General features: G+C 39.7%; 1 protein-coding gene across 1 annotated transcript in view; it reads left to right on the top strand.

The window, feature by feature from the left end:
- Window positions 1-15883, top strand: part of LOC127044683 (disintegrin and metalloproteinase domain-containing protein 2-like) — a 92807-nt gene that overhangs the window by 21387 nt on the left and 55537 nt on the right. The window contains exons 7-12 of the mRNA XM_050939759.1: window positions 1092-1157; window positions 8152-8223; window positions 11435-11601; window positions 11713-11794; window positions 12499-12635; window positions 14635-14815. Coding sequence (XP_050795716.1) covers window positions 1092-1157; window positions 8152-8223; window positions 11435-11601; window positions 11713-11794; window positions 12499-12635; window positions 14635-14815 — 705 coding nt within the window. The remainder of the gene's footprint in view (window positions 1-1091; window positions 1158-8151; window positions 8224-11434; window positions 11602-11712; window positions 11795-12498; window positions 12636-14634; window positions 14816-15883) is intronic.

A 15883-nucleotide genomic window follows, 5' to 3' on the forward strand; every position in this document is an offset into this window, starting at 1 on the left:
CTTGTGGGAATGTGATCCAGTACCCTGAACTGGTTTGAGAGGTCATGATGTCTTATGTCACCACCTTGCTCATAGATGTAATATTACTAAAGGGGATAGTCCCATCTTGATGAGGAGGGCTTTCTGCACACAAGTCCAATAACAACAGGTGAGACAGCATAGCTGAGGCCTCAAATATTGGGCTGAGGATTAGACTCCTAAATATCCTCGCTGGATCCTCACTCTAACATTCAGCACCTGAAAATTGGTAGTTCTAGATTTAAATAGCGAGTCTAAGTACACGTACATATGTAGACAGTCTCCTTTGATATTTTTGGATCTCTACCTACCACTTTCACTTCTCAACATTAATGCCCCTACACGACTGGTTAGGAGAAGTGTTTTCAGCCATGTCCTCAGAGAACAACATAGCTTTGTCTCTTCAGACTTTTTATGTGCTGATCCAAATTACTATTGGGAACTAAGGTGAGAAATTAAATGTTGCTAGTGCCAGTGACTTGACAGTGCAGTGTGCATGGCAGGACACCTAACTATCCCACCAGAGAGAGAGTTGTGGATCTAGGCCAGATGGGATCAGATTCCATACAGAAGTTTAGTGTTTAAGGTCTTGACCTCACATCATTTTTCCTTTGGGCAGGGTAGAGCAGTTCAAGTAATCTTTGACTGACTGAACAAATTTGGCTCCAGAATGTCAGATTTTCATGTACATGTTGCTTCCGTAACTTTGGTTCAAAGGTTTTGCTAGTAGTGGAGAGTGAATGTCATTATCAAAGGAATTCTCAGCTGTGAGATCACTTATTAATTTAATTTTTCCCATTACTATTCTCCTTTTTAAAAATTCTAGTAACTAAGTGAAGTCCAACTCTGTTGATGATTTTAGAATCATATACATTCCTTAATTTGTGACTTCTAAGAAGTCCAGGGCTATTTCCACAGATTGATTTAATTGTTTCTGAATTGCACTAATTAAGCTTGGGCATTGACTCTTCTTGTTTTGTGACTTCTGCTCTCTGTGTCCCATTTACACTGCTAGTAATGAGCACAAGAGGTATAATGTAGAAGTAATTTCTTAACATACTTTTTTCCTTAAGGCAAAACAGAATTTCATCAGATACTCCAGATATCTGGAAATGCATGTGATTTTGGACAAGGCTCTGGTAAGTCTAAACTAATTAACCATTTATATTTCCCTATTGTATTTTCTTAATTTTTATTGCAAAAGCTGATTCCAGCTCTAGAAACTTCCTCTCTGTCTCTACCGCATATAGTAGGAGTGTGCACACTTTACAAAATGTAGATGTGGCTTCTCCCTTACCCCCACTGATGTCTTAACCATTTTGATTAATCCTGTGACAGATTCAAAAACTGATGCATATATATGACTATCTAAGGTTAATGTCCCAAGGTTGCCCCCTTGCAGAGAGAGCAGACACCTCACTTAACTGCTATATTGTTCTCTGGACAGCCCCAGCCGTGTGGTCTGGTTCTGGGGTCTGGGTACAACCTTCTGACTGTGCCTTTAGTGAGTCCATCCCCTTTCAGGGGATATAAAACAATCCAAACAAAGGAAAATATTTACCTCCCCCCTTCCTTGTGCAAGTGAGAGTGAAGCAGTCTTTCAAGCAGTTTCAGTTCCTGGTCCTCAGTGCAAATAAAGCTCGGGGCCAATGTTTCCTCTAAGGTTTTCCATCCATGTGTGGAATAAATTTTGTTATGTGCACCAAGGTGCATCAACAAAAAACCTAGATATAATATATATTTTTTAAAAGTTATCACAGGGATAATTACACCAGCCAGGACAGGTTAGACATTTTAGAACTCACTCCTCAAAGAACTAAATTTGAGTGTAAGAGAGAAATAAAAATTATGAAATGCATAGACCAGTCAAAAACGCTGTGGAGATGGGGTACATGGGCAGGAGAGAGGCGGAGACAGAAATCTTGTGAGCTGGCTGCTCGGGAAGTCTTAGAGATTCTGTGCTGTCCCTTTAAGGCCCACTCACTCACCCCGAAATCTAGTTCAGACCTCAGACCACAGCAACTCTCTCCTGCTCGAGTCCTGAGCCCGGTCTCCTCTCCCCTACTTTGTGGAGTTAGGGGTCAGGAGAAGGGGACACCGTGACATCAACACCCTCTCTTCCCCGTCACTCTGTACAGCCAGCAGGAGGATCACGGGAGCAGCTGCAGGAGCAACGTGGATGCAAAGCAATGGGGAGGGGGCGGGAAGAGGCACCTAAACACATGCTGCTGGATGTGCACGGCTCTGCTAATCAAGTGCACGGCACTTGAATCGCTCCTGGGCGGCTGTCCAACCATGCAGCTTAGAGGGAACACAGGTCAGGGCTTAATCCTCAGGGGAATTTCAACAAAGAAAATCAGCCCAACCTATCTCCTTTCTCAGCGGGCTTAGGCAGGCAGTATTCACAAACTATGGGTCAGTTAGTGACACAGGGCTTCCAATCTGGGTGCCAGAGCCAAGGCCTGCTTGCTTCTGAGTGCCACTGCAACTGCATGGAGTTCCTCTCTTTCAAGGGCTTGTCTCCAGGCCTGACGAGCCTCACAGGTGCAACAGGTTGGGGCTGATTATGACCACAGCGGTTCCTTAACGCTTGGCTTTTGGCCTGGTGTGTATGTCATCTGCCCCACCACAATGCCACAGTACTTTTAGCCCCAGCAACAAACATTTAATGGCATCCTCCATGCTTTAGAGAGAACTATTGGGTAGTTCCCCTTTTAGAAGTTAAATACTACTGTGGTGTGGTTCTTTGGTGTTTTCCTCCCTATGAGAATGAAACACCATAACAGAGGCTCAAACTCTTTGTATACCCCAAATAAAAAAAAATCTGTAAGAGAACCAAAAAATGCCACCATGGCTAAACACCAGAGTTAGAGATGCCAGGTCACCAGGGCCATTGCTTCTCCCCACCTCTAAAGCATGTGCTGCCATACCCAGTCTTTTCAAGGAGATTTATTTCTTTAAACAGAGGTTATCAAGCAAACAGAAAATAGTCTTAACTCTATCCTTGGCCCCAGGTTTCTGGGCCACCCTTCCAAGGAGTCTCTGGCACCCCAGCTCCTGGTAGCCTCCCAGCCTCAGTCAACTCTGCTCCTCTTGGGAGCAGCAGCTGCGTGATTGCTTCTCTGAGCCCTGACCCCTGGCTTTTTCTCCCCAGGGCTCAGCCTGTTTCAGTCCTTCCTCCTTCCAGGTGCCTATTAGCATAGCAGCCCTTTATAGGCTGAGGTGTAGCCCAGCCCTCTTTAACTAGCTGGATTGCGCTCACCTGCTGTAGTCCAGGGGAGCTGGGCTCAGTTTATCCACAAAGACAGGCAGTTACAGACAGAAAGACATCTTTAGAAAAGAACATAAACTCTGGCAAGTCAAGTGTAAAAATATAATTCGGCATGCCAGAAATGAATTTGAAGAGCAACTAGCGAAAGACACAAAAAGTAACAGCAGTTTTTTTTCAAGTACATCAGAAGCAGGAAGTCTGCTCAATAATCAGTGGGACCACTGGATGATTGAGGTGCTAAAGGAGCACTCAAGTAAGACAAGGCAGTTGCAGAGAAGCTAAATGGATTCTTTACATCTGTCTTCACTGCAGAGGATGTGAGAGAGATTCCCACATCTGAGCCATTCCTTTTAGGGGATAAATAGAGGACATTTGGGAATAAATTGATAAGTGAAACAGTAATAAGTCACCAGGGCCAGATGGTAGTCACCCAAGAGTTCTGAAGGAACTCATATATGAAATTTCAGAACTACTAAATGTGGTATGTAACCTATTGTTTAAATCTGCTTCTGTACCAGATGACTCACAGATAGGCTTACTGGCCTGTAATTGCCTAACTTCAGTATGAGGTAAACTGGCTAAAACTATTGTTAAGAACAGAATTATCAGACACATAGATGAACACAATATGTTGGGGAGGAGTCAACACTGCTTTTGTAGAGGAAAATCATGCCTCATCAATCTATTAGAATTCTTTGAGGGAGTAGAAAAGCATGTGGACATGGGTGATCCAGTCATTATAGTGTACTTGAACTTTCTGAAAGCCTTTGACAAGGTCTCTCACCAAAGGCTCTTAAGCAAAGTAGCCAGTCATGGGGTAAGAGGGTCCTCTCATGAATCAGTTAACTGGTTAAAAGATAGAAATCATAGGTAAGAATAAATGGTCAGTTTTCACAGTGGAGAGAGGTAAGTAGCACGCTCCCCCAAGGGTCTGTGCTGGGAACAGTGCTGTTCAGCATATTTATAGATGATCTGGAAAAAAGGGGGTAAATAGTGAGGTGGCAAAGTTTGCAGACTATAAAAGCTCACTGTGAAGAGTTACAAATGGATCTCACAAAACTGGGAGGATGGACAACAAAATGGCAGAAGAAATTCAGTGTTGATAAATACAAAGGAATGCACATTGGAAAACATAATCCCAACTACACATACAATATGATGGCATCTAAATTAGCTGTTACCACTCAAGAAAGAGAACTTGGAGTCCTTGTGGATAGTTTTCTGATAATGTCTGCTCAATGTGCAGCAGCAGTCAAAAAAGCTAACAGAATGTTAGGAACCATTAGAAAAGGGACAATAAGACAGAAAATATCCTAACACCACTATATAAATCCATGGTATGCCCACACCTGGAATACTGTGTGCAGTTTTGCTCAGCCTGTCTCAAGAAAGATATTAGAATTGGAAAAAGTACAGAGAAGGGCAACAAAAATGATTAAGGGTATGGAACAGCTTCCATGTGCGACAGATTAAAAAGACTGGAACTCTTCAGCTTGAGAAAGAGACAACTGAGGGGAGCTATAATAGAGATCTATGAAATCATGAATGATCTGGAGAAAGTGAATCAAGAAGTTTTGTTTACTCCTTACATAACACAAGAACCCAGGGTCACCCAATGAAATTATTAGGCAGTCTATTTAAAACATAAGGAAGTACTTCACACGATGCATAGTCAATCTGTGGAACTCATTGTGAAGGGATGTTGTGAAGGCCAAAAGTATAACTTGGTTAAAAAAGAATTAGGTAAGTTCCTGGAAGATAGGTCCATCAGTTAGCCCAGATGGTCAGTGACACAACCCCATGCTCTGGATGTCCATAAACCTCTGATTGCCAGAAGCTGGGACTGGATGATAAGGGATGGATCACTCGATAAATTGCCCTGTTCTGTTCGTTCCCTCTGAAGCATCTGGCAATGGTCACTTCTGAAATACAGGATATTGGGCTAGCTGGACCATTGGTCTGACACATTATGGCCATTCTCATGTTCTTGTGTTGGCTGCTTTGTTCATTCTACCAAATGATCTGGGAGGAGATGACATGAAGAAAAACAGATAAAGTTTCTCTGAGAAGTGGGTGAGAATATTTTACATAAGAACATTAAGAATGGCAATACTAGGTCAGACCAAAGGTCCATCAAGCCCAGTATCCTGTCCTTTGACAGTGGCCAATGGGAGGTGTCCCAAAGGGAACGAACAGACAGGTTATCATCAAATGATCCATGCCCTGTCACCCAATCCCAGCTTCTGGCAAACAGAGGCTAGGGACGCCATTTCTGCCCATCCTGGCTAATAGCCATTGATGGACCTATCTTCCATGAATCTATCTAGCTCCCTTTTGAACCCTGTTATAGTGTTGGCCTTCACAACACCCTCTGGCAAGGAGTTCCAGAGGTTGACAGTGGGTTGCATGAAAAAATACTTCCTTGTATTTGTTTTAAACATGCTACCTATTAATTTCATTTGATGGCCCCTTGTTCTTGTATTATGAGAAGGAGTAAATAATACTTCTTTATGTACTTTCTCTATACTGCTCATGATTCTATAGACCTCTATCATATCCCCCCTTTAGTCGCCTCTTTTCCAAGCTGAAAAGTCCCAGTTTTGTTAATCTCTCCTCATACAAAAGCCGTTCTATACCTCTAATAATTTTTGTTGCCCTTTTCTGAACCTTTTCCAATTCCAGTGCATCTTTTTTGAGATCAGGTGACCACATCTGCACGCAGTATTCAAGGTGTGGGTGTACCATGGATTTCTATAGAGGCAATATGATATTTTCTGTCTTATTATCTATCCCTTTCTTGATGATTCCAACATTCTGTTCGCTTTTTTGACTGCTGCTGCACATTTGAGTGGATGATTTCAGAAAACTATCCACAATGACTCCAAGATCTCTTTCTTGAGTGGTAACAGCTAATTTAGACCCCATCATTGTATACATATAGTTAGGATTATGTTTTCCAATGTGCATTACTTTGCATTTATCAACATTAAATGTCATCTGCCATTTTGTTGCCCAGTCACCCAGTTTTGTGAGATCCTTTTGTAGCTCTTCGCAGTCTGCCTGGGGCTTAACTATCTTGAGTAGTTTTGTATCATCTGCAAATTTTGCCGCCTCACTGTTTACCCCTTTTTCCAGATCATTTATGAATATGTTAAATAGTATTCGTCCCAGTACAGACCTCTGGAGAACACCGCTATTTACTTCTCTCCATTCTGAAAACTGACCATTTATTCTTACCCTTTTTTCCTATCTTTTAACCAGTTACCAATCCAGGAGAGAACCTTGCCTCTTATCCCATGACTACTTATTTTGCTTAAGAGCCTTTGGTGAAGGCTTTCTGAAAATCTCAATACATTATATACACTAGATCTCCTTTGTCCACATGCTTGTTAACCCCCTCAAAGAATTCTAGTAGATTGGTGAGGCAAGATTTCCCTTTACAAAAACCATGTTGACTATTTTCCAACAAATTATGTTAATCTATGTGTCTGACAATTTTGTTCTTTATGATAGTTTCAACCAATTTGCCTGGTACTGAAGTGAGGCTTACTGGCTTGTAGTTGCCAGGGTTACCTCTGGAGCCCTTTTAAAAAAAATTGGTGTCACATTAGCTATTCTCCAGTCGTTTGGTACAGAAGCTGATTTTAAATGATAGGTTACACATGACAGTTAGTAGTCCTACAATTTCACATTTGAGTTTCTCCAGAACTCTTGGGTGAACACCATCAGGTCCTGGAGACTTATTACTGTTTAGTTTATCAGTTCATTCCAAAACCTCCTCTAATGACACCTCAATTTGGGACAGTTCCTCAGATCTGTCGCCCAAAAAGAATGGCTCAGGTTTGGGAATCTCCATCACATCCTCAACAGTGAAGACCAATGCAAAGAATTCATTTAGTTTCTCCGCAATGGCCTTATCGTCTTTGAGTGCTCCTTTAGCATCTCGATCGTCCAGTGGCCCCACTGATTATTGAGCAGGCTTCCTGCTTCTGATGTATTAAAAAAAATTTTGCTATTACTTTTGGAGTCTTTGGCTAGCTGTTCTTCAAATTATTTTTTGGTCTTTCTAATTATATTTTTACACTTCATTTGCTAGAGTTTATGCTCCTTTCTATTTTCTTCATTAGGATTTATCTTCCACTTTTTAAAGGATGCCTTTTTGCCTCTCACTGCTTCTTTTACTTTGTTGTTTAACCACAGTGGCTCTTTTTTGGTTCTCTTACTATGTTTTTTAATTTGGGGTATGCATTTAAGATGAGCCTCTATTATGGTGTCTTAAAAAGTTTCCACGTGGCTTGCAGGGATTTTACTTTTGGTGCTGAACCTTTTAATTTCTGTTTAACTAACCTCCTCATTTTTGTGTAATTCCCCTTTCTGAAATTAAATGCTACAGTGTTGGGCCACTGTGGAGTTTTCCCCACCACAGGGATGTTTAATGTAATTATATTATGGTCACTGCTACAAAGCAGTCCAGTTATATTCACCTTTTGGACCTGATCCTGTGCTCAATTTAGGACTAAATCAAGAATTGCCTCTTCTCTTGTGGGTTTCTGGACCAGCTGTTTCAAGAAGCAGTCATTTAAGGCATCAAGAAACTTTATCTCAGCATCCCTTTCTGAGGTGATATGTACCCAGTCAATATGGGGATAGTTGAACTCCCCCATTATTATTATTGAGTTTTTTATTTTAATAACCTCTCTAATCTCCCTGAAATTAAGGCAGGTACCACAATCTGGAAATGGCACAAATAGAAAGAACTAGTTTGGACACAGCATCAGTTCCCAAGGGAAACGTTATGTTCAAAGAAACATTGCACAGCAGTGATGTGTTGTTGTAATCTGAAAAGTTGTGTTATTTTTCAGTATGACTATATGGGTTCAGACAAGGATGTTGTAACAGAGAAAATAGTCCAACTTATTGGCTTTGTCAACAGTGTAAGTTACTGCCTTTTTCTGTTCAATATTCATATGGGAAATGTGGATGTTTTGATTCATTTTGCTGGTAGTCATAGCCTAGCAGTTAGATCTAGGGAGCTGGGATCAGGACTCCTGGGTTCTGTTCCTAGTTCTGTCACCGACCTGCTATGTGACTTTGCTAAGTCACCTCACATTTCTGTGTCTTTTTCTTATGTAAATTGGATATAATACACCTCTACCCCGATATAACATGAATTCGGATATAACGCGGTAAAGCAGTGCTCTAGGGGGGTGAGGCTGCACACTCCGGCGGATAAAAGGAAGTTCGATATAACGCAGTTTCACCTATAACGTGGTAAGATTTTTTGGCTCCTGAGGACAGCTTTGTATTGGGGTAGAGGTGTACTTATCTTGTCCTACATCACAAGGGTTATGTGAGACATAATGCTTTGAGAACTTTGGATGAAAGATGCAGTAGGAAAAGAAAATATTATTACCACATGAAGTCCAGATATTTTACAGATGATATTATTCTCTGGTGATTATTTAGTATCAGTTTTCACGCTCAGGATACTCAGTGTGCAGCAGTTAGATTAAAAACCATTTTATATTCCTCACTGCCAGGATTAGATCATTCACCCCTGAAAGACATCCGTGACCCCAGGTACTCTCAGCCATCTGAAAATGAAGGGACTTGTTGTGTGTCCCCTTTTAGAATTTTTTTATTGTAAAACTACTCTGACTACCTTAATTGTGGGCCCTTGTTACTGTTATGATATCTATGACTCATTTTCTGTCTTAAGCTTCCTTAGGTTATGTCTGATTGTGTATACAGTATTGGTAGTATGATGAGCCTCAGTCTTGGCACCAGGCTCCCCCAGATGGACAATTTTCCAAACTCGACTTTTAACTTGGGTTAGCAGTGCAGTTTAAAGTATATAGGATGATCTGGGATTGAACTCAGACTGCTAACCTCAGTTGAAAGCCAAATTGCTGTGTCTGCACTGATACTTTAGCCTGAGTTAACTAACCCAAGTTAAGAATACACCTGTTTTTGTTTGTTTGTTTGTTTTTGCAGTGTGGACATAATCTTAGTTATTTTAAGTTAACTTGGTCATAAAAAGAACTGTATGCATTATTGTAACCATGTTAGTCTCAGGATATTAGAGAAACAAGGTGGATGAGGTAATATCCTTTATTGGCCCAACTTCTGTTAGTGAGAGAGACAAGCTTTTTGAGCACACACAGAACTGAAGAAAAGCACTTTGTAAGCTTGAAAGCTTGTCTCTCTCACCAGCAGAAGTTGGTCCAATAAAAGATGTTATCTCACTCATCTTGTCTCTCTAATAAAAAGAACTGACCGTTGTGATGCATTGAGAATTTATTTTGATTGACTAGGTTGAAAAGGATTAATATGGACGAAGATGTTGGATTTTAGGATCTTTCAGTACTGTATTTTGCATAACATAGATTACAACATTTTATTATGGGGACATCTGTGGCTATACACTCTGTGATGGTCCAACCCATAGTTTGCCACATTGGTCCCTGATGGCCATTGTTTACACTGGTCTACAATTTTTGAGAAGTCGTCTGTTTCAGAGATAAAATGTGCTATTTATTATGTATTTTGATGTGCTGAATTCAAATATGACAATTAAAACAACTGATTGGCTACTGTTTCTAAGATATTTAAGTTTTTACATTTTATGTCTATGTATATTGTGTAGATAGTAGAGTTTTAATCATAAATTGTAAACCTAGGTCTTTTCATGTGTTTATGGTTGCTTTACATGATAATATTTCACCTGTCCTATTTATGTAACACTTTTTAAAAATCAGCAAAAGGGTTATATAAATAAAATTTATTATGAAACAAAAAGCAAAAAACTATTATGTACATAGTTTAGTCCTATTCAATGTCTACTCGGCGCTTCTTGGCTTGTCTCTTGTATTCATTAAATGGAGCATCTCTTGTCACTGTCCAGCAATAGTCTGCAAGCATTGATGGGCTCCATTTGCCCTGATAGCCTGCCAGGACATTCCACTGCTCTAGTCTGGAGCCCAACAGCTCTGCCTTACTCTTGGGTAGTTCCAAATCCCTGACAAGGTCATTCAGTTCACCTTATGTTATGAGGTGTGGTTCAGAGGAGAAGGATGGGAGAAAATGTGGGTCATGTGACATTGATGGTTCAGGACCAGAAGTTTCATCCTCTTCCTCTTCCTCATCTGACTCAAGTGAGAATGATTCTGGTGCATCAAGAACCGGCAGTCCTTCTCCGTGGGGTACTGGGTGTATAGCTGATGGAATGTTTGGATAATGCACAGTCCACTTTTTCTTCTTTGACACATCTTTCCCAACTGGAGGCACCATGCAGAAGTAACAATTGCTGGTATGATCTGTTGGCTCTCTCCAAATCATTGACACTGCAAAAGGCATAGATTTCCTTTTCCTGTTCAACCACTGGCGAAGATTTGTTGCACAAGTGTTGCAGCATATGTGTGGGGCCCACCTCTTGTCCTGATCTCCAATTTTGCAGCCAAAATAAAGGTGATAGGCTTTCTTAACCATAGTGCTTATACTGCGCTTTTGTGATGCAAAAGTCACTTCACCACAAACATAGCAGAAGTTATCTGCACTGTTCACACAAGTACGAGGCATCTCTGCTCACTTTGGCTAAACAGAAATGTGTCCCTTTGCAAAATCAAACACTGACAAATAAGAGAGCACGACACTGTATGATTTCTAGAGCTGATATAGGGCGATTTGTTCAGCAGAGTGATGTGAGCTTCGTTATGATTGCATCATCCATGATTTCTAGGAATAATATGATGCAATTCATATCATGTATGATGCAATACCAGCTTCAGATTGCATCATTCATTGTTTTGCCTAAAAAGCAAGTACTGTCCAAACCCAGTCATAGATCCAGTCAAAGATGTATTTTAGTCATTTCTGGTTTAAACTGAGATCCCTTCCCTTTATAACTCACTTATCCTCCGCCATTCCCAAGTCAAGGGTCGTATATACTGACCCAATAGCATATCTTGAAAACTAGAGCCAGTCAACAATTTTAAGTATCATTTTCGTTCTCAGTGACCCAGAATTAGTAAAGTTGGACTACATTTATTTCAGAAGCATTTTGGCTATAGAGCAGTGTTATAGGTCTTACAATACTACAGTGCATATCATGTAATTTAACTTGTATTTCCTCTGTTACATTTTCAGATGTTTACCTCTCTTAATATGACAATTGTGCTGTCTTCATTGGAATTCTGGGCAGATAGTAACAAAATTCCTACAACAGGGGAAGCTGATGAATTATTACGAAGATTTTTACAGTGGAAAAATATCCATCTTATTCTACGGCCACATGACATAGCATATTTATTTGTGTAAGAAGAACATTACTTTATTGTTAAAGATGCACTAGAAATCTTTTAGACTGTCATTGCTTTTAGAAAGAATATATTTATGATCAAGAATCTGTTTTTTTTGTGCTTCAGTTATAGGGACCAACCAAATTATGTAGGGGCATCTTTTGCAGGAAAGCTGTGTCTGAGAAACTATTCTGGAGGGGTTGCTCTGGTATGATATAATAGAATCTACTTACCTGTATAATTAATATTCTGTATCGGTTACTTACAGTTCTGACCTTTGCTTGTAGGGGCAAATCTTGCACCCACCTCTACAATTAAGAAGAATCCCCTGGCAACAGAATCAATGCAGCTATGCTGTGCAGGGGGAACACAGAATTTACAGAGCCATTCAGAGGTTAAACACTGTTAGAAGAGGAGCCTGGTCTCACATGCTGTGGAGCAGCATGCAAGGGATGATGAGATAGGAATGGAGCCAAAGGATATCCTTGTCTTGGGGGGTTCTCTGGTCTTCTGCTCTGGGCAGTGGCTCCCAAAAGGCATCACAGATTATTTGAGCCATTGGTCTCGGTAGCCACTCCATAGGATCAGATGGAAAGATTCTTGCCCCTGCACTTCTACTCTGCACTCATCTTGTCTACTTAGCCTAGGCACTGCACGGAGGATTCAACCTCCAGTGAATAACTACATTGAATTCAGGATTACATATGTTCTTTGTGACTTTCTTCTAGTCCTGGAAGGGGACAGAGCAGTTGCCTTACAATGGAGTATGCGTTCCTTCATATATTATGTCTAGTACAGATATCTTAGTGTACTTTAAGCAGGGCAGAAAACAAAAAATTTAGTTTTTTATCACAGTTTGTTTCCGCAGTTGAATGAACTTTTAGTACTTTCTTTCTTTCTTTATTATATTAGTATCAAAGAACAATAACACTGGAGACATTTTCAGTCATCATTGCACAGCTGCTCGGGCTTAGTCTGGGAATAGCATATGATGATTCTAGGGACTGTCAGTGTTCAGGATACACCTGCATAATGCATACCAAAGCAGTGTAAGTTTTTAAAAAAAATATATTATTAATTTATGTACCTCACATAGCATTGCATTATTTATTATATTTAGAACCATTTTACTATGCATACACGTGCTATTATTCTAAATAATGCCATATTAGGATGTATGTAGACTTTTGTACTGTATATCACTGCTTTAAATCCATCCCAGTTCATTAGTGGCTGGAAGTTGCGTGTGTGCGCCTGTGTGTGTTGGGATAGTTTGGATATATGGAAACATACCAACAAAGAATAGGACTGTGACCTATAGATGGATGGATGGATATCTAGATAGATATAGATATAGGTCACAGTCCTCCTCTTTGTTGGTATGTTTCCATATAACCAGTCTATACCAACACAAATGTCATAAGCTGGGAATCTCTGCAGAGGAGCCAACAGACTGACTTACTTTCTCGTCTTGGAGATGGTCCCACAAGATTTAAAGCAGATTAGTGACATAGTGCAGGAAAGCTTGCTCTATTGTTGCTTGTCATGTGTATAAAGGGAGTAATTCAGTCTGAGGCTGCCTGTCAGTCAGGTACATGCCATGAACATTAAGTTGATTTAAAAATCTAAAATAAATAAATAGTACTTTCAGAGACTAACAGTTACAGGAAATATTTCACTTTTCACTTAAGTACAAAATCTCTCTCCTACCCTCCTCTTTTAAGTCCTATTTCTCTATCTAAGTAGTTGTTGATAACAATGTGACTTTTAATGTTTATGTTCCCGCGGAGCTATAGTCTTGAAATTAAATACACTAATTCATGATGTGCCACTGATTACAGGAAAAGCCCTAACTTGGACCTTCAGAGATCATATGGTCTTTTTATTATCAAATTTCAAATGTTCAGTCACTCTTCGTTTAAAACTAGTCTACACTTCTCCATTTTCTCCACCATTTTTTTAAGCTTTCTAGTTTATGCTGTGTACAGATGTGTACTCACTATGGGCCCAATCATGCAAACTCTTATGGATGTAAGTAACTTTACTCACATGGTTAGTTCTATTATGTAAAATTACTCGAGGGTCTAAAAGTTTCTAATATTAGCATATAATGTAATCTGTCATTAAAATATAATTTACTGAGACTTCAGTCTTCTTGTGAGATGCTATATTGTCTGTGATGATAAGAGGAGGGAAATGGGAGACAATTGTACCAGCCCCATAAGGCTCAGCCCCTCCCCTCCAATGCTTGTAATGGGAATGTGTGAAGTGGGGTGAAAAGGGAGGGGATGGGGCCCCAGCAATCATGATGTACTGGGGCTCCAAATTTCTCTCAATGGGCTTGTATGTGTTAATACACTCAATTCAATATAACCACTGATGATAGGAAAGAAAAAAAATCTGATATTTATGTTATAGGTTTCCTAATTGTAGCTGCTAGATTGATTATTATTAAACTAACCTCAATTGCTGTCAACTTTTCACTGAGGAGAATAAACAAGTGTTCTGGAAGAGACAGAAAAGGAAGGGTCTGCAGTATCTTTAGTGGAGAGATTGAGACAATAACAGTTTAGAAAGGTTTTGCTGCTCTGCTTATGTTTTCCTAGTTTAAAGAGGGCATCCTCCATTGCATGTTATGCCTGCTGCTTGCACACAGTTGGCTACAGCATGCAGTCTGCCTGGGACCCAAACACCATTCTAGCACAAACTTGCAAACATATTTTAAACAATTATATTTATTCCTTCATTGAGGCAGACATGCTGGGTACGAGGCCTCCAATTTGGAGAAATTATGTTAATTTGAGGTTGCCAGTTCTATGTAATTTATTTTAGCCAAGAAGAATGTTGAAGGCAAATCAATGCACTTAAGGTGTCAGGTTAATAGCCACATTCACCCACAAGACAGACAGTTAACATATTGAAACAAATCCTTAATTTTGCAACCAAAGTCATTTTTGTTTTATGAGAGTGTTTCAGTGGCATGAAAGGATATACATTTTACAAAGCATGGAGAATATTTTAACGATGACATTGTACTTTATGTTTTAGACATTCTGGTGGGACAAAGGCCTTTAGCAACTGCAGTATAGAAGACTTTCAAAGTTTCATTGCAAATGGAGAAGGAGAATGCCTTTTGAACAAACCGTATTTGAATGCATCTTATAGAGCTCCTGTCTGTGGCAACAAAATAGTGGAGGAAGGAGAGGACTGTGACTGTGGCACAAGAAAGGTTAGGAAATAAATTCCTGAAATTTAATATGAATAAATAATTCACAGTTCCACACCTTGAGACTGAAGAGAAAATTAAAAAAATAAAAGATACCTTTCGTGTCCAAGAGGTGCTAACAAGACCTCTGGATGAAAGGCCAGCTGGAGCCCTTTAGAAAAAAACATTCAACTTTGGAATACTATGGAGGTGCTTGTTCTCAACCTCACAGTCAGGGTTGTGTTCTGAAATGATCTTTAAAATGGAACAAAAATTTATGTGTTTCTCTAAATGTAGATAGATGTTCAATGTGAAATTTCCCTTTGAATTTCAAATATAGCTTTATTAGATTTCTTAAATTTATAATAGAAAACATTTGAAATTATTGTTGTTGAAATTTGTCCATGGCATTCTGCCTTTTTGATTGTGACATTTTCAAAATTGATGAACTTGAAGGAAGCTCATGCAACAGAAGTTATTTATTTTAACTGACAGTTTATTCACCAATAGGTAGCTGACAGATAAAACTGCCATCATTAACTACGCTTTTATGCCATATTTTATCCCATATCTAAATACGTTTTATGTGCAGCTACTGACAGATAAAACCTTTTCCTTTGGCAGCTATACTTCTGTGGCACAGCTCCAGGAACCACCTCTACAGGCAAACCCTTCCTTCACCTCATCTGTCTCCTCTCTGAAATGTTAAGACAAGTGTCAATCTCAATGTATCTACAACGTACTGTGTATTATAGGTCCAATCCCGTGAAGCACTTAAACATGTGCTTAACTTTAAAAATATGAAAAAGTCAATGAAACTACTCATGTAATTAAAGTTAAACACTTGGCTAAGTACTTTGTTGGCTCAGATCAGAGAGCTCAGCACCTTGCAGGATCAAGCCCCATAAAAGCCCTAGGAAATGAATATACAAAAAAATTCATTGTGAAAAGAGTTAAGAACACTGTATGCTTGTTTTCTATCACACCCTTAACCAATCTGCTCCCTCCCAACAAAATATTCCTCCCTCCTCAGCACACACCCTAACTCTGCTACAATTAGTGTACACCACAGACCATCTACCACAATGTTAT

The sequence above is a fragment of the Gopherus flavomarginatus genome, chromosome 2 (genome assembly GCF_025201925.1).
Source record: "Gopherus flavomarginatus isolate rGopFla2 chromosome 2, rGopFla2.mat.asm, whole genome shotgun sequence".
In the NCBI taxonomy this organism is placed as follows: domain Eukaryota; kingdom Metazoa; phylum Chordata; order Testudines; family Testudinidae; genus Gopherus; species Gopherus flavomarginatus.